The sequence below is a fragment of the Odontesthes bonariensis genome, chromosome 10 (assembly GCF_027942865.1).
Source record: "Odontesthes bonariensis isolate fOdoBon6 chromosome 10, fOdoBon6.hap1, whole genome shotgun sequence".
Lineage (NCBI taxonomy): Eukaryota > Metazoa > Chordata > Actinopteri > Atheriniformes > Atherinopsidae > Odontesthes > Odontesthes bonariensis.
Genome location: NC_134515.1, coordinates 19,204,822 through 19,219,717, shown reverse-complemented (window position 1 = coordinate 19,219,717; position 14,896 = coordinate 19,204,822). Strand labels below are relative to the sequence as shown.

The following is a 14,896-nucleotide window of genomic DNA, read 5'->3' as shown; positions in this document are numbered from 1 at the left end:
TCATCATGCAAATTGAGCAGTAGGTTAGGGGCTGGAGAGACTCATTGTTTTCAGAGAAATAATGGAAGATACCTATCTGAGTGACAACTTAATAAGCAAAAGCCAGCTGTTTTGGAAGATTTTCATAGAAGCAATGACAATGCAAAGATTAGATATTTCTGACCTAGATGTCATTATAATTAAACACGAGTCAGTCAGCTGTAAAAAATTTGTTGTATATTTGTTGAAGCCTGACAGCGTTCTGTGTTTCTGCAATGGCATTATTCCGAAGTTACATTCCACGTTTTATTTTCTCTGTCGCAGCTGTAGTGTTTAACAGTTAAACCTGACAAAAACCATTACGGTGGAAGAGCTGTGCTGGTGTTAACACATTCAGGTCAAATATCATTTACGGCAGCTGCTACCATCTGCAACTTGATCAAGATACAACATGTCTAACTGCTGTATGTCTGCATGCTTGACAGGATGCAGAAACTGACAACAGAACTAATAATGAATCAATTCTCAATATAAATCAACAAAAAACAAGTTTAAAGAGCGAAAAGTTTTCAATTTAGAAGCCATTGTAACAGACATGAACTTTACCGACTTGTTCAGAGCCTGCGGCTCACAGGTACAAACACTCTTCAGCACACACGTTTCAAACTCTCAGAACTGAAACAACTTGACTCCCTATAATCATTAATGTCTGCTTGAAAAACATGCCTGCCGGGAGGGCAGAGAAGCAGAGCTGCGCCTGAATCAGCCCAGGCATGCGTTAAAACAAAGTGGCCTCTCCAGCAGAGCACATAGCAACACACACTTTCAGCACCAATACACACACTATCACCACCCATGGTCTCATAGAAACGACCATACACAAAGTAGAAGACTCTAGAACAATCTCACAGACGTCGCACTGCTTATTGAATCTACACATGCTTTCTTCCTATCATATCCACAGCAGCACACATAGGACTGGTAATATCATTGGATTCATCTTCTGTATGCATGTACAAGCAGGCTATGTGGAGCACACAGAATTCCCTCTTTCAGGCATAGCCACTATGAGACCAGAATACTAAAGAAGATAAGGTTAGCTGACTCAGAGCAACAGAGAACAGAGCAACAATGCATGATAACTGGAAATTATACTGTCCTGCGTGCTAAAGACAGAATCTTTTTTTAATGCTGTTTGTTTAATGACAACCCCGCTCATAACTGATTCAGATGGTTATAGGTAAAGGTCCGGGAGAAACTAATGCACCCTTTGTAGATTCTGGCTTGACTATTTGCATAAACTTGCATGTCATCAGTTATCAGTAAGTTTAGATGAAAGCGTCTGTCACTTCACCTCATTTGGCGTGACATAGAAATGGTGGAGTCTGGTCATGTGACCAAACAGCCCATAATGATACTGTCCAGCTCCAAACACTTTGACCTTCCCTGTCATCACTCACACCTGCCACAGTAATGGCACACTATTATTGTAATTACAAGCCCTAACCATGATTTAACGGTTCATCCGAGTGCTCAGTATTGACAGATGTCTGTGTGGAATGGAAACCAAGCAGAGCGCACTATTAATCAAGAGCTGCTGGTGGCCAAGTTAAAGTAGGGATTAGTGATACAACAAGATGACTGACCACTCAAAATCCCATGCACCAAAAAGCAACAACTCACCCAAAATCATGCTGTGTGTGGGTTGCCTTTGGTGTCCCTGGCTTGACAAGTGTTCCTTCTCTGCCCCTGTCTCTCCTGCTTTCGCCAAGAGACAATGGCTCCAAAATTCAGAGTTCCTCTCCACTCTCCAGTTAGAGGCAACTCAGAGAGGCAGCGTTAGATGTGAGGAGAGACTGCTGCTGTTGCTGCTGCTGCTGCACATGCCGTCCTTTGCTTTTGCCCTCTCCAGGTGAAAAACTGTGTGTGTGTGTGTGTGTGTGTAAGAGAGAGAGAGAGAGAGATGTATGAATGTGTGGAGGAGGGGGTCCAGTGTTTCTGCAGTGGTGGCTCAGGTAAGCCTGAGGACAGTATGGAGGTGGTTGGCAGCAGAGGAGGGAGAGAGGAGGAAGAGGGGAGAAAGAGGGAAGAGGGGGAGCCTAAAGTGTGACAGCCAATCACAGAGGGAGGCTACAAAGCCAAGATCTTCAACTCCAGAGCAGCCAGGAGGAAATGCAGTGGTCTCCAACAAACAGCTGACAAGCAGTTTCTTCTCAGTTGTATCATTTCACAGGGCACTTCAAATGGAAGGTCTTCAGTGTGATGTAAAGTCAACGTCTGCTTTGGTCTCTTGCTGTCAGACAATACTCCCTTTCCCACTCTGGCTGTCTATTCCTCTCTCTGCTTCTTGTTTTTGGGGTTGGGTATAACCTAAAGGCACCTTACATGCCTCTGCTCTGATTGGTGGCAGGCTTGGCCAATGGGAGCAGCGGCAGGCACTTGTCATCATGCAGAGTGGAAGTCATGAAGGAGAGACAGAGCTTGACTGAAAATGCCGTCTCCCCAACCTCAGCCTTTCCTTTTCGTTATACCACATTCTCCTCACCCGTCTCCCTCTTTTGCTCAAGCCTGACTGCCTCATATGTTTGCTGCACTTGTTGTTTATTATCCCTCCCCCACTCTGTCCTTTGACTCTACACCTATATGGACTTGTTAGAGGATTAACCTTTTATCTGTGTGGCTTTCGCCTTCCCTCCTTCCATCCCGTAACCCAAGCAAAGTTACACATTTTATCAACATCTGTGCTTTTGTCATAGGGATGGAATTTAGACTGGAAGAGGAGTGGGCAAAGGAGGGGTGGCAAGCAAAAAAAAAAGAGATGAAATGGAAAGCGACATAGCCGAGGAAGCAGAAGAAGGAGGGGCAGAGATTAAACTAAATACAAACTGACAGAGGGATGAAGAGTTGTGGATTGACAAGAAGAGACGGCCAGAAGGATGGAATACAGAGACAAAGCCTGAAAGAGAAGCGGACACAGGACACAGGCTGCAGAGGATTTAACTGTGAACCAAAGCAATGCAGTCACTAATTGAAGAGGAGCTTCACAGCCAGCTTCTTATGGTCTACTTACTCCACACCAAGAAACCACTCAAACAATGTTGCTGTCATGTTCCAGCGCTAGTTTCTGCCTCCGGTTTCCCTTGTGAAGAGGAATCACAGGACAGCTAGGGAGATGTTTTGAATCACACAGCCACGACATTATTGAGATGCTCAGCGCTTAAGAGAAGGCTTAACAAAACTGTCAAAAAATTAATCCCCTTGGGCGGGCATGCTTGCAAACACACAGATATAACCACGTGAGCCTGAGGCTACAGAAAATGCTGCCTGATGTTCATGGAGCCTCTCCTTGTCCTGCTTTCTCTTTCCCTTTTTCTTTTCTAACTCTAACCCCCACCACCACCACCCTTCTCACACTCTCAGGCTGAGGCTGTGAGTCACAGGGTGTTGGAGAGAATACTAAGGAAGCAGACTGCCACCTCCAACACTTCTCTGTACAGCAGCTCCTCTGCATATATTCAAGCAACTGTGTGTAAACACTGGCAGAGATTTTTGCCACAGACACCCCCTCAAATTCTTACAGATTGCGTAAAAAATTATTTGACAGATACCTTCCAGTACATTGGAATATATGGAGGTGCGCAACAATCCTCCATCTTACATGACTCTTACAGAGATCAAACACATAAAACAACAATACAATCAAACAAGTGCATACATGTAATAATGAAAGTAAAGATGTGGAACAAACACAACGCAGAAAAACAAACAGATTAAAAAAGAAATTCCAGCCTGTGGGTCTTTGGATCAACCACAAAAACACACCGTGTCTGCACGAAATGGACCGAGCACTGAGAATATTAGTTTTTGAACACATGGCAGCTGGAACAATAGTAATCATAAAGATAGCTGTGCATGCAACTTATTCCATGACATTTGTGTGTGTTTATGTGTCTGTAAAAGACCTTGGATGGGGTTTCCTCATTAGTTGTGTTGCAATCAATAATTCAGAGCTGGCCCTTGTTGGCGTTCAATGGGCCGAGTGCTAATGTGCTGTCGGGCCAACGGGGGCCCAGGGCCCAGCGCCACTTTAATGGATGTCACGATGAGAGGGTGAAATTGGAGCATGGAGATCCTGTATCATCCATAGGCAAGAAGATGCAGGGAGGAAAAGACAGAGGTGGGGAGTGGAGGGACAGGGGAAGGGTGAAAGCCATGGGGGAGAGGACAGATGGCGTTGTATGACAGGTATGTGAGCAGAGAGGTGATGGAGAAAAAGAACAGAGAACAAAATGGAAGGACTTTGGGCCCTTTGTTTGCCAGTGGGTGCTTACTTCTGTTACTTCTTGGTTAGAGCGAATCAAAGACGTGTAAATTTCAACAAAGAGACTATCATAAACGAATAATGAACTCTGTTCAACTTGTGTATTTTGTGTTGCCAAAGGTACTTTCTTTGTTAATTTGTCTCCCAAAGTGATAAGACAAAGAATATACGTCAATATCTAATTTTACTCGTGGAAAATGAAAGTATTAAACTATTTTCCGACAGCAGTTCCAAGAACAGCAGTTTCCCGCAAAAGCTGCCCCATTTAAACTGCTTGTTTTGAACTTTTATTTTCTAGCCCTCAGTGTTATTTTTAGGAAACTTTTAAAGGAGATTTTAAGTTATAAAAGTGCCTCATCATTTTGTGGCTTTTAAAGAGCTAAAATATTAAAAAGAAAAAGCTTTTTCCTTTTTTCCATTTTTGGGTCTACAGGCAAATCAAGCTTAATGAATCAATAGAGGACATCTTGAGCCATTATTACATTTTGTCATTCAAAACAGTTTTTTAAACAAAATGTTTTGGTGATTCAGAAGAGAAGGAAAGTAAAAACAATTGCTTTGTGTTTGCTTTTGTGTGTGTTTGTGAGCTTTTACATGAAATTACATGATCATCCTGAGGTGAAATACACTGGACTAAACATTGTACATGTTGCAAATAAATAAGAAAAGAAAAGAAAAGAAAAGAAAAGAAGAAGAAATGGACTGATAATTCAAGCAGGTCAGTTTCACACAAGTCCCAGTAAAGTATTTCAAGACCAAGACTTTCTCTGGGAAAAATCAATTATTCCCCAATTATTCTTGTTGTTGCGTGTTTTTGTTTTAATTCTGGTGTTTTCAAAAGTGTTGTATCATCGATTTTTGTTCTTGTGTTTTGCATTCTTTATCCTTGTGTGTGATTGTCAGGGTGATGGAGATCAGTGGATTTAACCAGCATACAATAGATGACCTTACATGTCAGTCACCTCTCCCTTTACAGTATATATGTAGACTTGTATTTGTTATTCCTGAGCTCCTTGTATTGAGTCACACTTATTCCAGAGAAGCTTTACCCATTGTTGACCTTAGTTCCCATCTGTATCAAGAGTTTTAAATGAGCTTAGAGTGAAATTATTTTTGCATCTTAGAAAATCCAGAGTACATCAGAACATGGCTTTTTTGTTGCATCAGAGCAGAAGCAGCATCTGAATAAACACACCATGTTGTTTGAACACCATGTTATGTCGAGGGTATTGTTGTCCATTATGCTGAGCAGCTTTTGCAACATTCTCCTTTGCATTATCAGCTTCGGGGGCTAAACAGCAGTTCCCAGTCCAGAGCAAGCCTTCTTCATCAGTTTGTCTACTTTCTTTGCGTCATTGGCTCTGATACCTCTACTCCAAGAGATGGCTGCAAAGCAGATTACACTTTCCATCCCAGATTTAGAGAAGACATGCAAAATCTTGTTCCAAACACTGAAGGACCTAAGTTTCTACAAGAAGAAAAGTCAGCTCCGTCCTTTCTTGTAGACACTCCCAGGATTGCATTTCCAGCCCAGTCTGTTGTTCAGAAGAACAACCTCATATCAGTAGTCCTTCATCACTTCCAACATAGAAGTAGTGGCCTATTACTGGTTCTCCTACATTCAACAATAATCAGTTTTGTCTTGTTGCCATTTAAGATAAGGAGATTGTTGTCACACCATGCCCCAAAGTGGGCGACCGATTCCCCTATACTCGTCTTCTTGTCAATGTGACTATTTCTTGAGATGAAAGGACTCTAAGTTGCACTGGAAGTCTGAGGCGAATGGAGGGAAGTTAAGAGTGAAAGTACATAAGATAAAGTCTAAAATAAAAAAGGTGAGCACTAGATTTGTTCCTCACACTGAAAGTGAGTGAGATTAAAGTGCAATGGAGAGCTGGAATAGTAAATTGTTGTTAAACTATACTGCCCTCTGTTGATGCAAGTCTGTCAACACAAGACTAAAATTTTTGCTACAGCACAGTCAGATTACAGACATTTGTCATAGAGAGCGATATGGAAACGTTCCACAAAGTAAAGTGATCCCAACATGGAAACTGAGAGGGTTGTATGTTCCATAAGCCATTTCGACACACACAGGGGTAAACTGGGTACCATGAAGAAATATGACACAGCTGGCTACAGCGTTGATGGCCTGTCAGGCCAAATCTAAAATACCTTACTTAGGCAAAAAAATGGCTGCACAACAAACCTGTTTTTAGGTAGCTGAGACTGGCCTCCTGACTGAAACTGTTTTTATTTACAGTATGAAACACTATGGAGAATTTATCCTGCTGATATGCAGCAGAAGCCTGTGAGAGATTTATCAAACCTGAGGAGAGTGCATCAAACTCAGCCATTCAAGTAATGCTAAGATTTGTCTTCTTAATTCTTTCCTGCCAGAGAAATTCCCAGTAAATCTGCACGCACTGAAAATCACCAGACAGACTGTAACTCATTTCCTTACAACAGCTCAAACTCACTGTCAAAATGCAACTTCGGTTGGTCATAAATTCTCCTCATATATCACAACTGCCTGCAGGCGCTATGTGACTTTCCAGAAATGTTTCTCTGCCCTGTTTTTTTTTTCTTCTTCCTGACTTCACTTGCTTGGTGAAATGAGAAAGGTTTTCTGTTGATACACAGTCTGCACTTATTCTTATAATATGTTTTGGGTGTCTCCTGGCACTGTGGTGGTGAATTTAGAGGCTTCCTATGAAGGTCAAAGGTGAGTGTGACGGGCAACATGTTAGTCAGCTCAACAGGAACACAAGGACCTCTGCGTTCCCCTTGAACTGGCCTGAGCCTGCAATTCGGACAGGCATATCACTTTGCAACAGTGAGGGATAATCATCTCACTAAATTTAGACTATTGATTAGGTGTGGATATGTGCAGGAAATGGGAATATAAGTATGTTCCTTATGTTCATTTTTCCGCTTAGGAAACCACTGAATAATTCAGGCTGCATATGCTATGTTTTGATTGTTATAAATAAAATGATATATTTGTTCAATACAGTTTTGTGAAGCAACACTGCTCGTTGTGTTAAGCTGAATAAGTGGGGAACAGATTGTTTGCCTTCTCGGCTGCCTGAAAATGTTTTGATAATATTTCCCCTAATGGCCCTAGAAAATCCAATATTTTCTCTCCATTTCAGATTAAGAACTCAATATCAAACTATTCATCACACAAAGCTGGTAAAAGAATTTATAACTATTACAATATTTTCTTTGTATCGAACAATATTTCTCTTCATGTCTTCACATCATTTCTTTGTAGACATTCTCTTGATGTGCATTTAGTTTTCATTTGTTTTTGCATTGACAACATGTTTTTGCTCAAGCTGTCTAGATGGTAAAGCTTTGCACACTTGAGTGTAATTCACAGTGAAAGGAAGGGAGACTGTGGGTATTGCAAAGATGTTTGGATGTGTGTACACAGATGGGTGCGCCTCTCCTGTGAATCCACTCTTGCCTACAGAGATGGAGAATGTTGATGTTGACTGTCACACTCTCGCACTTCCCTGACATTTTTACACCAGCATCACGAGGGCAGAGTTTCTTTCAATCCACACATACTCAAATCACACATTTGCACCATGATTGTTGGCTGTGTTCAGATAATGTTGAACGTTAAGCAACTTTGAAACTTTGCAGAGATAATCTCTATTATTTGGCTCTAAACTGGTATATTCCAAGCTACTTTTTCACCTTATATTTTAGAACAGAGCAAACTGGTCATAGTCTATTTCTAAAGCTCAGAAATTCCTCAGCTGAGAGTGAAAACAGGCATCAGTCAAATCACTGCTGATGAAATATTCTCCTTTATGCACTTGTTAAACAGCAGGTCATTTAATCTATTTGATTTTAAGAAAAATAAACAACATAAAAGGTGCACATGTTAAAATGAAAAATATTCACATTTTTTTCTGCATAGAAACACACATCCAGATATGTAGGCTACTGTATTGAAGTAGGCACACACACATGTGCATACACACATGGACACGCACACACAAATTTGCCCAAATGTGCAGTATTCAGTCTGGACGTAACAGCAGCAGATGACAGGTGGAGCTGTCACCAGGGTTCTCAGCTTCAAAGATTTACAGTATGTACGATTGAAAAGATAGAAAGTCTGTGATATTCCAGCTGATTCCCATGCATTCACATATTTCTGAATCAAATACCATTTGTGAAACATCAAAGAAAATCGAGAGCACCAGACCTCATACGATAATCACACAAATGCTAAAACGGAGCAAGTAAGCATAGTTCCTCAAACAGACCATACCGTATCATATCAGTTTAAATAGCAGCACGCACACAACAGCAGTGGATGGTAATAGAGTAGGTTCATCTTACCTGTGTTCCACATTGGAAACACCTCTACTTCTTCTACTGACTCTGACTGAGTCAAATTTCCAACTCTGGGGAGGTATAATTGGAAATTCTGTTAAATCCTCCCACCATGAAACTGGTCAGGCTTCTTCAGGTGGAAGAAAAACGTTTAAATTCACATTCACCGAAAAAGCTTCCAGGAGCAGCACATGCAAACTGCAGTTACGATGGCTACGCAAAGGACATGTGGACATAAAGACGCATTGCATGTGTCACCTCCCATCCACCTCTACATCATATCTCCTCCCTCCCTCTCACTCTCAGCTCTGTGTGAAAACAAAGCTAGGGCAGGAGATTCCTGCAGCTTATCTTTGTAGACTTTAATAAGTGAGGGCAGTTCTATTCAGTAGGGTAACAGGGAGGAGGGCAGGAAAGGGAGTCAAATGTCGATGAAGGTATGAGGAGTTAAATGAGGTCCAGTACACGGACAACTTGCACAGAGATCATTTGTGGTACAGTGCACGGAGTGAATTCCAAACAGCCCAGGTGATTGCAAAATTCTCTTGACTTGCGAAAGTCAACTCATCAGAAGATCGAAAGTCACAAAGAAACAAAGTCTCTGTAAATAACTGCTATGGGCATTTATTCCTGGGTCTCATACAGTATGGTCACCTCCCACCTACAGCAATGTTGACGGGAAGTTTAGGAAACTGTGAAACTTTTGAACATATGGATAAATGCTGAATGACTACAGTAGCACACACATGCAGAAATTCAGGGGTAAATGCTACGCTGGGGAAACGGCAATAAGCACCCACCCACCATGCAAAATATTTGGAGCTACCACAATGTGACATCAGCTGCACAGCAGATACGAAACAGACAATACATCCTTGCACAGCTTTACCTCTCAAAGCATCGTCAACTAAATGAGTGAGACACATTAAGACTGCACAGTCTCATAAGCAGTCACAGTGTGTCTCAGCACCTCCACAGGCAGTCTGCAGAAAGATAAGGTTAGAAAGGTGGCAGAGTACAGCTGTAAGCACATTTCAGCCCTCACAGTAATGAGGGGTAGTGTTACAGACACACATTGCAGACCAGAACCACCTCTGTTTCTGAAAGTAATAAACATCCTGATAAAGGTTACACCACAAACCATTACATCTAACAACTAACTTTCTGTGTGTTATGTAACTGTTTACTCAGTGTTATCTGGACACTGTAACTCAAGAGTGAGAGGTCTGTTTCAATAAGAATTCCAGAATTCACTCAATTCATATTTCAGTAATTCAGTAAAAACATGACGGTGAGAGTGTGCCATTCAGAAGATCAGTGAAGAACAAAGAAAAACATCACAGAAATCCATAGATAAGAAATTCCAAAACTTGTGCAAGAATATTCAAAGAGATTTATTTCTTTTAAAAGTGCTTATTCCAACTCATGAAAATGTACAATTCACAATTAAGGAGTCATTGTAGGGATAGAGGAGTGCAAATTAAATGCCTTTCTGTAGATTTGGAATTATTTCAAATTAGGTCCATGTTCAATTTAGCAGGTGACTATAGTGTACACGAGTTGTCCTCAGCCATATAGACATAGACATAGACATAGACATATAGACATTAAAAGGAATTATCAATCCAGTGAATAAGCATCTTAATTTGCTTTGCCATTTTACACCAAAAAAATCTTTTCCACATATCAAGTCAAATTCCTCACTTATATCATCATAAGCATAAAATACCTTATGATGGGTGAAATCTGATACACTTGCGTTCCCATTGTAGCCCCGCCCACTTTTAACCTGAGCAAAGTTTAATCATCCAAAAGTGATAACACCTGTCGAGGCAGCCTGGGCCATCAGCACACGTGTAAATAAATGCTGGCATAGTATATTTTTGGGTTGAGGCTGTTTCTGTTACAAACATGGCAAGCATAGATGTGCTGAAAACCAGGTTTCTCGCATATGACAAAATGTACACTCCTGAGATGCGGGAACAAAGCTTTATAGAATGGCCATTTAGAGAGGAATGTAACTGCACACCTGAAAAGGTAAACTGGCCACTGAGCTGTAGCAAAGAATGCTGTGGAGTACTGATGCATGGAAACTGTAAAAATGCTGGAATTATGAAGTGTGTTCAACAATACCAGTGATTGTTTTGATCTTATTTTGACCTTGCAGAGGGGTCATTGAATGCAATTAAACAGGAATTTGTAAGTATGGCTTGCGCTTCAAGACCGGGTGAGACGGAGAGCTCTAGTAGATTTAAGAATGCAGCCTGATTTACGTTAATCCTCGTGACACATTACTAATGCTGGAGGGGAAAAAAAGAAAAGTATATATACATATATACACACAGAAATTGGTGTTATCCCATTAATTCTATAGGGTGATGCAGTCAATCCCAGTGTGTTATGTTTACTACGTGCTCCACAGCCTTTTATCCAAGACCTTGACAGATTATGATTCATGGTTAAGCAGGTGCCAGTTTCATCAGGTGTCCAGTGCACGGATGTTTCCCATTGCCTACCCCAGTCTCATCATGATGAATGAGTTGCTGACACCTCACTTGATGAGTAACACTATGTGCCATATTTACAGGCTCACAATCCCACAAAGAGCCAAAAAGATCATCCTCTGGTTTCATTTTCACTGAAACTAATCCTGCTGCAGCAAAATTCCTGAACTGCAGCTCAAATTTTTGTTCTCAAATCTGTTTGTAAAATGCTTGCAGTGTTTGTCTCTGTTGCTGTGTCTCTGTAGATGGCCAAGGCAGGGTTTATCCACTGCCCCAGTGAGAATGAGCCTGATGTTGCCTGCTGTTTCTTCTGTCTGATCGAGCTCGAGGGCTGGGAACCAGATGATGATCCCTGGTAAGAAAAGGGTCAGCCTTCCTGATTTTTGCTTCTACCACGTCATTAAGATTATGCCAGTGGTTTAATGGGGCAAATTAGTTTGAAATCAATTTATGTTCAGCTGTGGATAAGTGTTGCTGATTGTTATGAATAGACTTGTGCCAATAGAAAAGTTTTGTTTTTTTTCTGATTGTCATAGAGATTAACAGGTAAGATGGCTACAACATAAGGTTTATTACCACAAAACTATCCAAATTTTGTTTCACTGAGTTTTTAAAACCAAATATTAGTTGCTTTGCATTAAACAAATTTCTTCAATGTTATCTGACCAGGTCTGAGCATGCAAAACGCTCCCCTAACTGTGGGTTCTTATCCATGAAGAAAGACTTCACCGAGTTAACTGTATCGGAATTCTTTCACCTGGAAAAGGAGAGGCTAAAGATCTACATTGTGAGTATAATTACAATCATTGTAAGTTTTCAATGGAGTAAACTTTTGCTTAACTACTAATGCAGCTGTTGTTCAACATTTGGCGGCTTCCCTTTTTCTCCAGAGGAAGATTTGTCATAAGAAGATGGCATATATGCGTGATGAGGTGGACCACATGATCGAGAGCCTTAAATCGACCAATTTTAAAGGTGCAGCAGGACCACAAGCCTAATGGGTTAACAGAGTGACAATTTAAAAACCAATAAAGTTTTGATGAATATTGCATTTTGTTTGTAGTCCCGTTTCTATCCACAAGATGGTGCTTTTGAGCTTAAGCTACAGTATTCCAGCATCAAAGACGGGCTTCATGGAATTCCCAGCCTTTCATTCAAAACCTCTACAAACGCCATCTAAAATGAAAGCACGCATTCAGATGGGATTACAATGTGGGCTATATTCCCACTTTTCAACTGAATACTTAACATTTTCCTGAACGTGCCACCATCTCAACTACCTCTTTTCAAACCTTGACCCTGGACAGATGGTCTGAAGCCCCCCCTCCTTCTCAGTACCAACTGTTGCCCCAGTAACATCTGTTACATATAGGAGAACAGTGTGCACTGAGAGAGCTTCCTTGGACACTTGTCTAGCCCTAAGAGGAGAATGATTTAAGAAATGCTGCAGGACGATTCAGCTGACAATGAAAATCCCAAGCAATGTCCTAATGCTACAAATGTCCAAGGCAATGTCACACTGTACTGCTTCATATGCTGCTTTGCATGTCAAGAATGAAGTTTTACCCCAATAATTATTTGCAAAAGTTGAGGTGTCTGCTCTTATTTTAAAGTGTGCAGCTCTACTATCTCTGGTTGGGAGGGCTGGATGGATGGAGTATTGGATTAAAAGATCCTATCCCTTCTCCAACCTTCCACTGTTCAGGATTAATGTCTAATGTAACACTTTGGCCACTGAGCCCAGATGAACTGTGTAATTCTCCTTTATCCGCTCACTGCAGAACAACTGAAGAGGATATTTTTAGAAAAAAGTAAAATACTCCTAGGTGATGTAACTTAATGAAACTGATATGCATATAACACTCTAGACCTTGTTTGTTTTCTAAAATAAGATAAAACGTTTTCTCAATCATTTACATTTTGTCAATGCAACGAATTTATGTTTGAAAAAAGCTTTGTCTTTAGAGCATCATTCACAAAGTATACCAGATAAAGAAATGATCCAAAGTGCTGATGACATGGCTACTTCAGTTAGGTAAGCGGGATACATAAGTACACATTTCATAAGGTGCAAATTTACAGTAATTGCAAATGTACCTCTAATCGGGGCTTATATCCACTTCCTGTGTCAATCCACTTACGTACGTGCGTGTTCCAGAAAATTAACAAAGACAATAGAATGCCACAGATGCGATAGATGGGCTTATCTGTGGGAATTATGGGGAAACGGTTTAGACTTTATTTGAGGTGGGAGTCTGCCCTCAAGTTTTCCATAATATGAAACGATCAAAAACGTTAAATAATGGGATTCTGTGTTGTGTTTCTGCACATGGATTGCGTTTGGCTCTGCTCAGATGTAATATAGTGTGACAAAGAGTAAACAGCATCGACTTCAAGTGCGGTTTCCCAATTAAAGAGATTCAGCCAAAAAAAAAACGGTAAACAACAGATGTAACAGATGGACAAATGGACAGATGTTACTAACAGAAACTTTACAACCTGAGTTTTCAATCAGGCCCCATCTGTTGCTCCTTCAACTGGTACCTCCCTCTACCCTCCTCCAGTTCTTGTCCTCTCCTCATCTACCAGACACCCTCTATTCTGATGTACCATACACTGCTTTATATATATATATATCGATATGTAAGACATCAGCAGATGAGCTTTCATAAACAAAAATCCAAATGAGAAGCAAATCTTAGTTATGAAAATATAAATGTCTTACAGCTATCACTGTAATTCTCTTGCCATCACTTTCATGTTGTACTTCAGGCTAACAAGCTGGATGTGTATGGAGGCCAGCTGACAGATGAACCCTAACTACGAAGTCATTGTGGGCCAGTGCCACCGACGGGCAGTGAAAAATTGCCAGAAAAGAATGGAACAGGCTGGGTTTTACTGCTCCTTGCATAATAATCAGGAAAACCTAAAATCCTGATTAAGTTTCACCTCTCCCTCCTCCACCTCCAACACTCTCCCGTGTCTGCAGTTGCACATGCTGGCTGTGTGTGCTCTCAGACACCACAACCCTCCTACCTTGGCTGTTTTTGTGCCTTCTTCCAAAGAGACCTCCATCTGTCCCTTCACTCAGCCCATTGTGGTGTCCCTAAGCCCAGAAACTTCCACAATGCGGTGGGCGTGCAGAGGGGGGGCATGGTAAATACGACAGCATCCAGATCCCATTAGAAGCTATTTAACTTCTACACTCTAATACTCTGAGAGAACTCTGGGAGGGGAAGGTCCACCCCTTATCCTCATGCACACAATGTCACCTCTTACACCCACTTCCATAGGTAATGAACCTGCAAGAGCTTGTCATGTGAGAACAAGCAATTATTTTGTATCATCTCATTTTCATTATATTTAAATCTTTCTTTTTACCAATTTATCTTAACTTTTCAAATATGTTCTACAAGTTATTCCTTGTTTTTAGTACAAGAGATACTGCCATAAAGAATATAGTTGGATTTGAGGTGCAAAACACAACATAGTCGAAACCATCGTTTCAGGGGGAAAAAACGACATTCAGAAAACACAATATTTTATAAACCACATTAACGTCTCACAAACTTAAAAAACAATGGAAAATTAAAAAAAAAAACAAAGGAACAACATTTAATAAACCAGAACATGCAGCAAAACATTCTAAGAAATATAGAAAAGCAGTTAAGAAAACACAAAAGTTTTCTCAACTGCTTTTGTGTTTTCACCTCAGAGCAACAATAGTCTTGTTGTG

General features: G+C 40.8%; 2 protein-coding genes across 2 annotated transcripts in view; one reads left to right on the top strand and one right to left on the bottom strand.

Moving 5' to 3' along the window:
• Positions 1-2,254, bottom strand: part of znf385a (zinc finger protein 385A) — a 58,069-nt gene extending 55,815 nt beyond the window's left edge. The window contains exon 1 of the mRNA XM_075476735.1: positions 1,663-2,254. Coding sequence (XP_075332850.1) covers positions 1,663-1,672 — 10 coding nt within the window. The 5' untranslated portion in view covers positions 1,673-2,254. The remainder of the gene's footprint in view (positions 1-1,662) is intronic.
• Positions 2,255-10,567: 8,313 nt separating this feature from the next.
• Positions 10,568-12,158, top strand: birc5b (baculoviral IAP repeat containing 5b). The gene is made up of 4 exons (XM_075475500.1): positions 10,568-10,693; positions 11,406-11,515; positions 11,830-11,947; positions 12,051-12,158. Exons 1-4 carry the CDS (start codon positions 10,568-10,570, stop codon positions 12,156-12,158), a joined length of 462 nt encoding a protein of 153 aa, XP_075331615.1.
• Positions 12,159-14,896: the final 2,738 nt, after the last annotated feature.

What these genes read in the sequence shown, in the direction of transcription:
- birc5b (XM_075475500.1), top strand. Translation starts at nt 10,568, where the DNA reads ATGGCAAGCATAGATGTGCTGAAAACCAGGTTTCTCGCATATGACAAA. An exon ending in GTAACTGCACACCTGAAAAG is followed by an intron (nt 10,694 to 11,405) that starts GTAAACTGGCCA and finishes GTGTCTCTGTAG; the next exon opens with ATGGCCAAGGCAGGGTTTAT. An exon ending in AGAGGCTAAAGATCTACATT is followed by an intron (nt 11,948 to 12,050) that starts GTGAGTATAATT and finishes CTTTTTCTCCAG; the next exon opens with AGGAAGATTTGTCATAAGAA.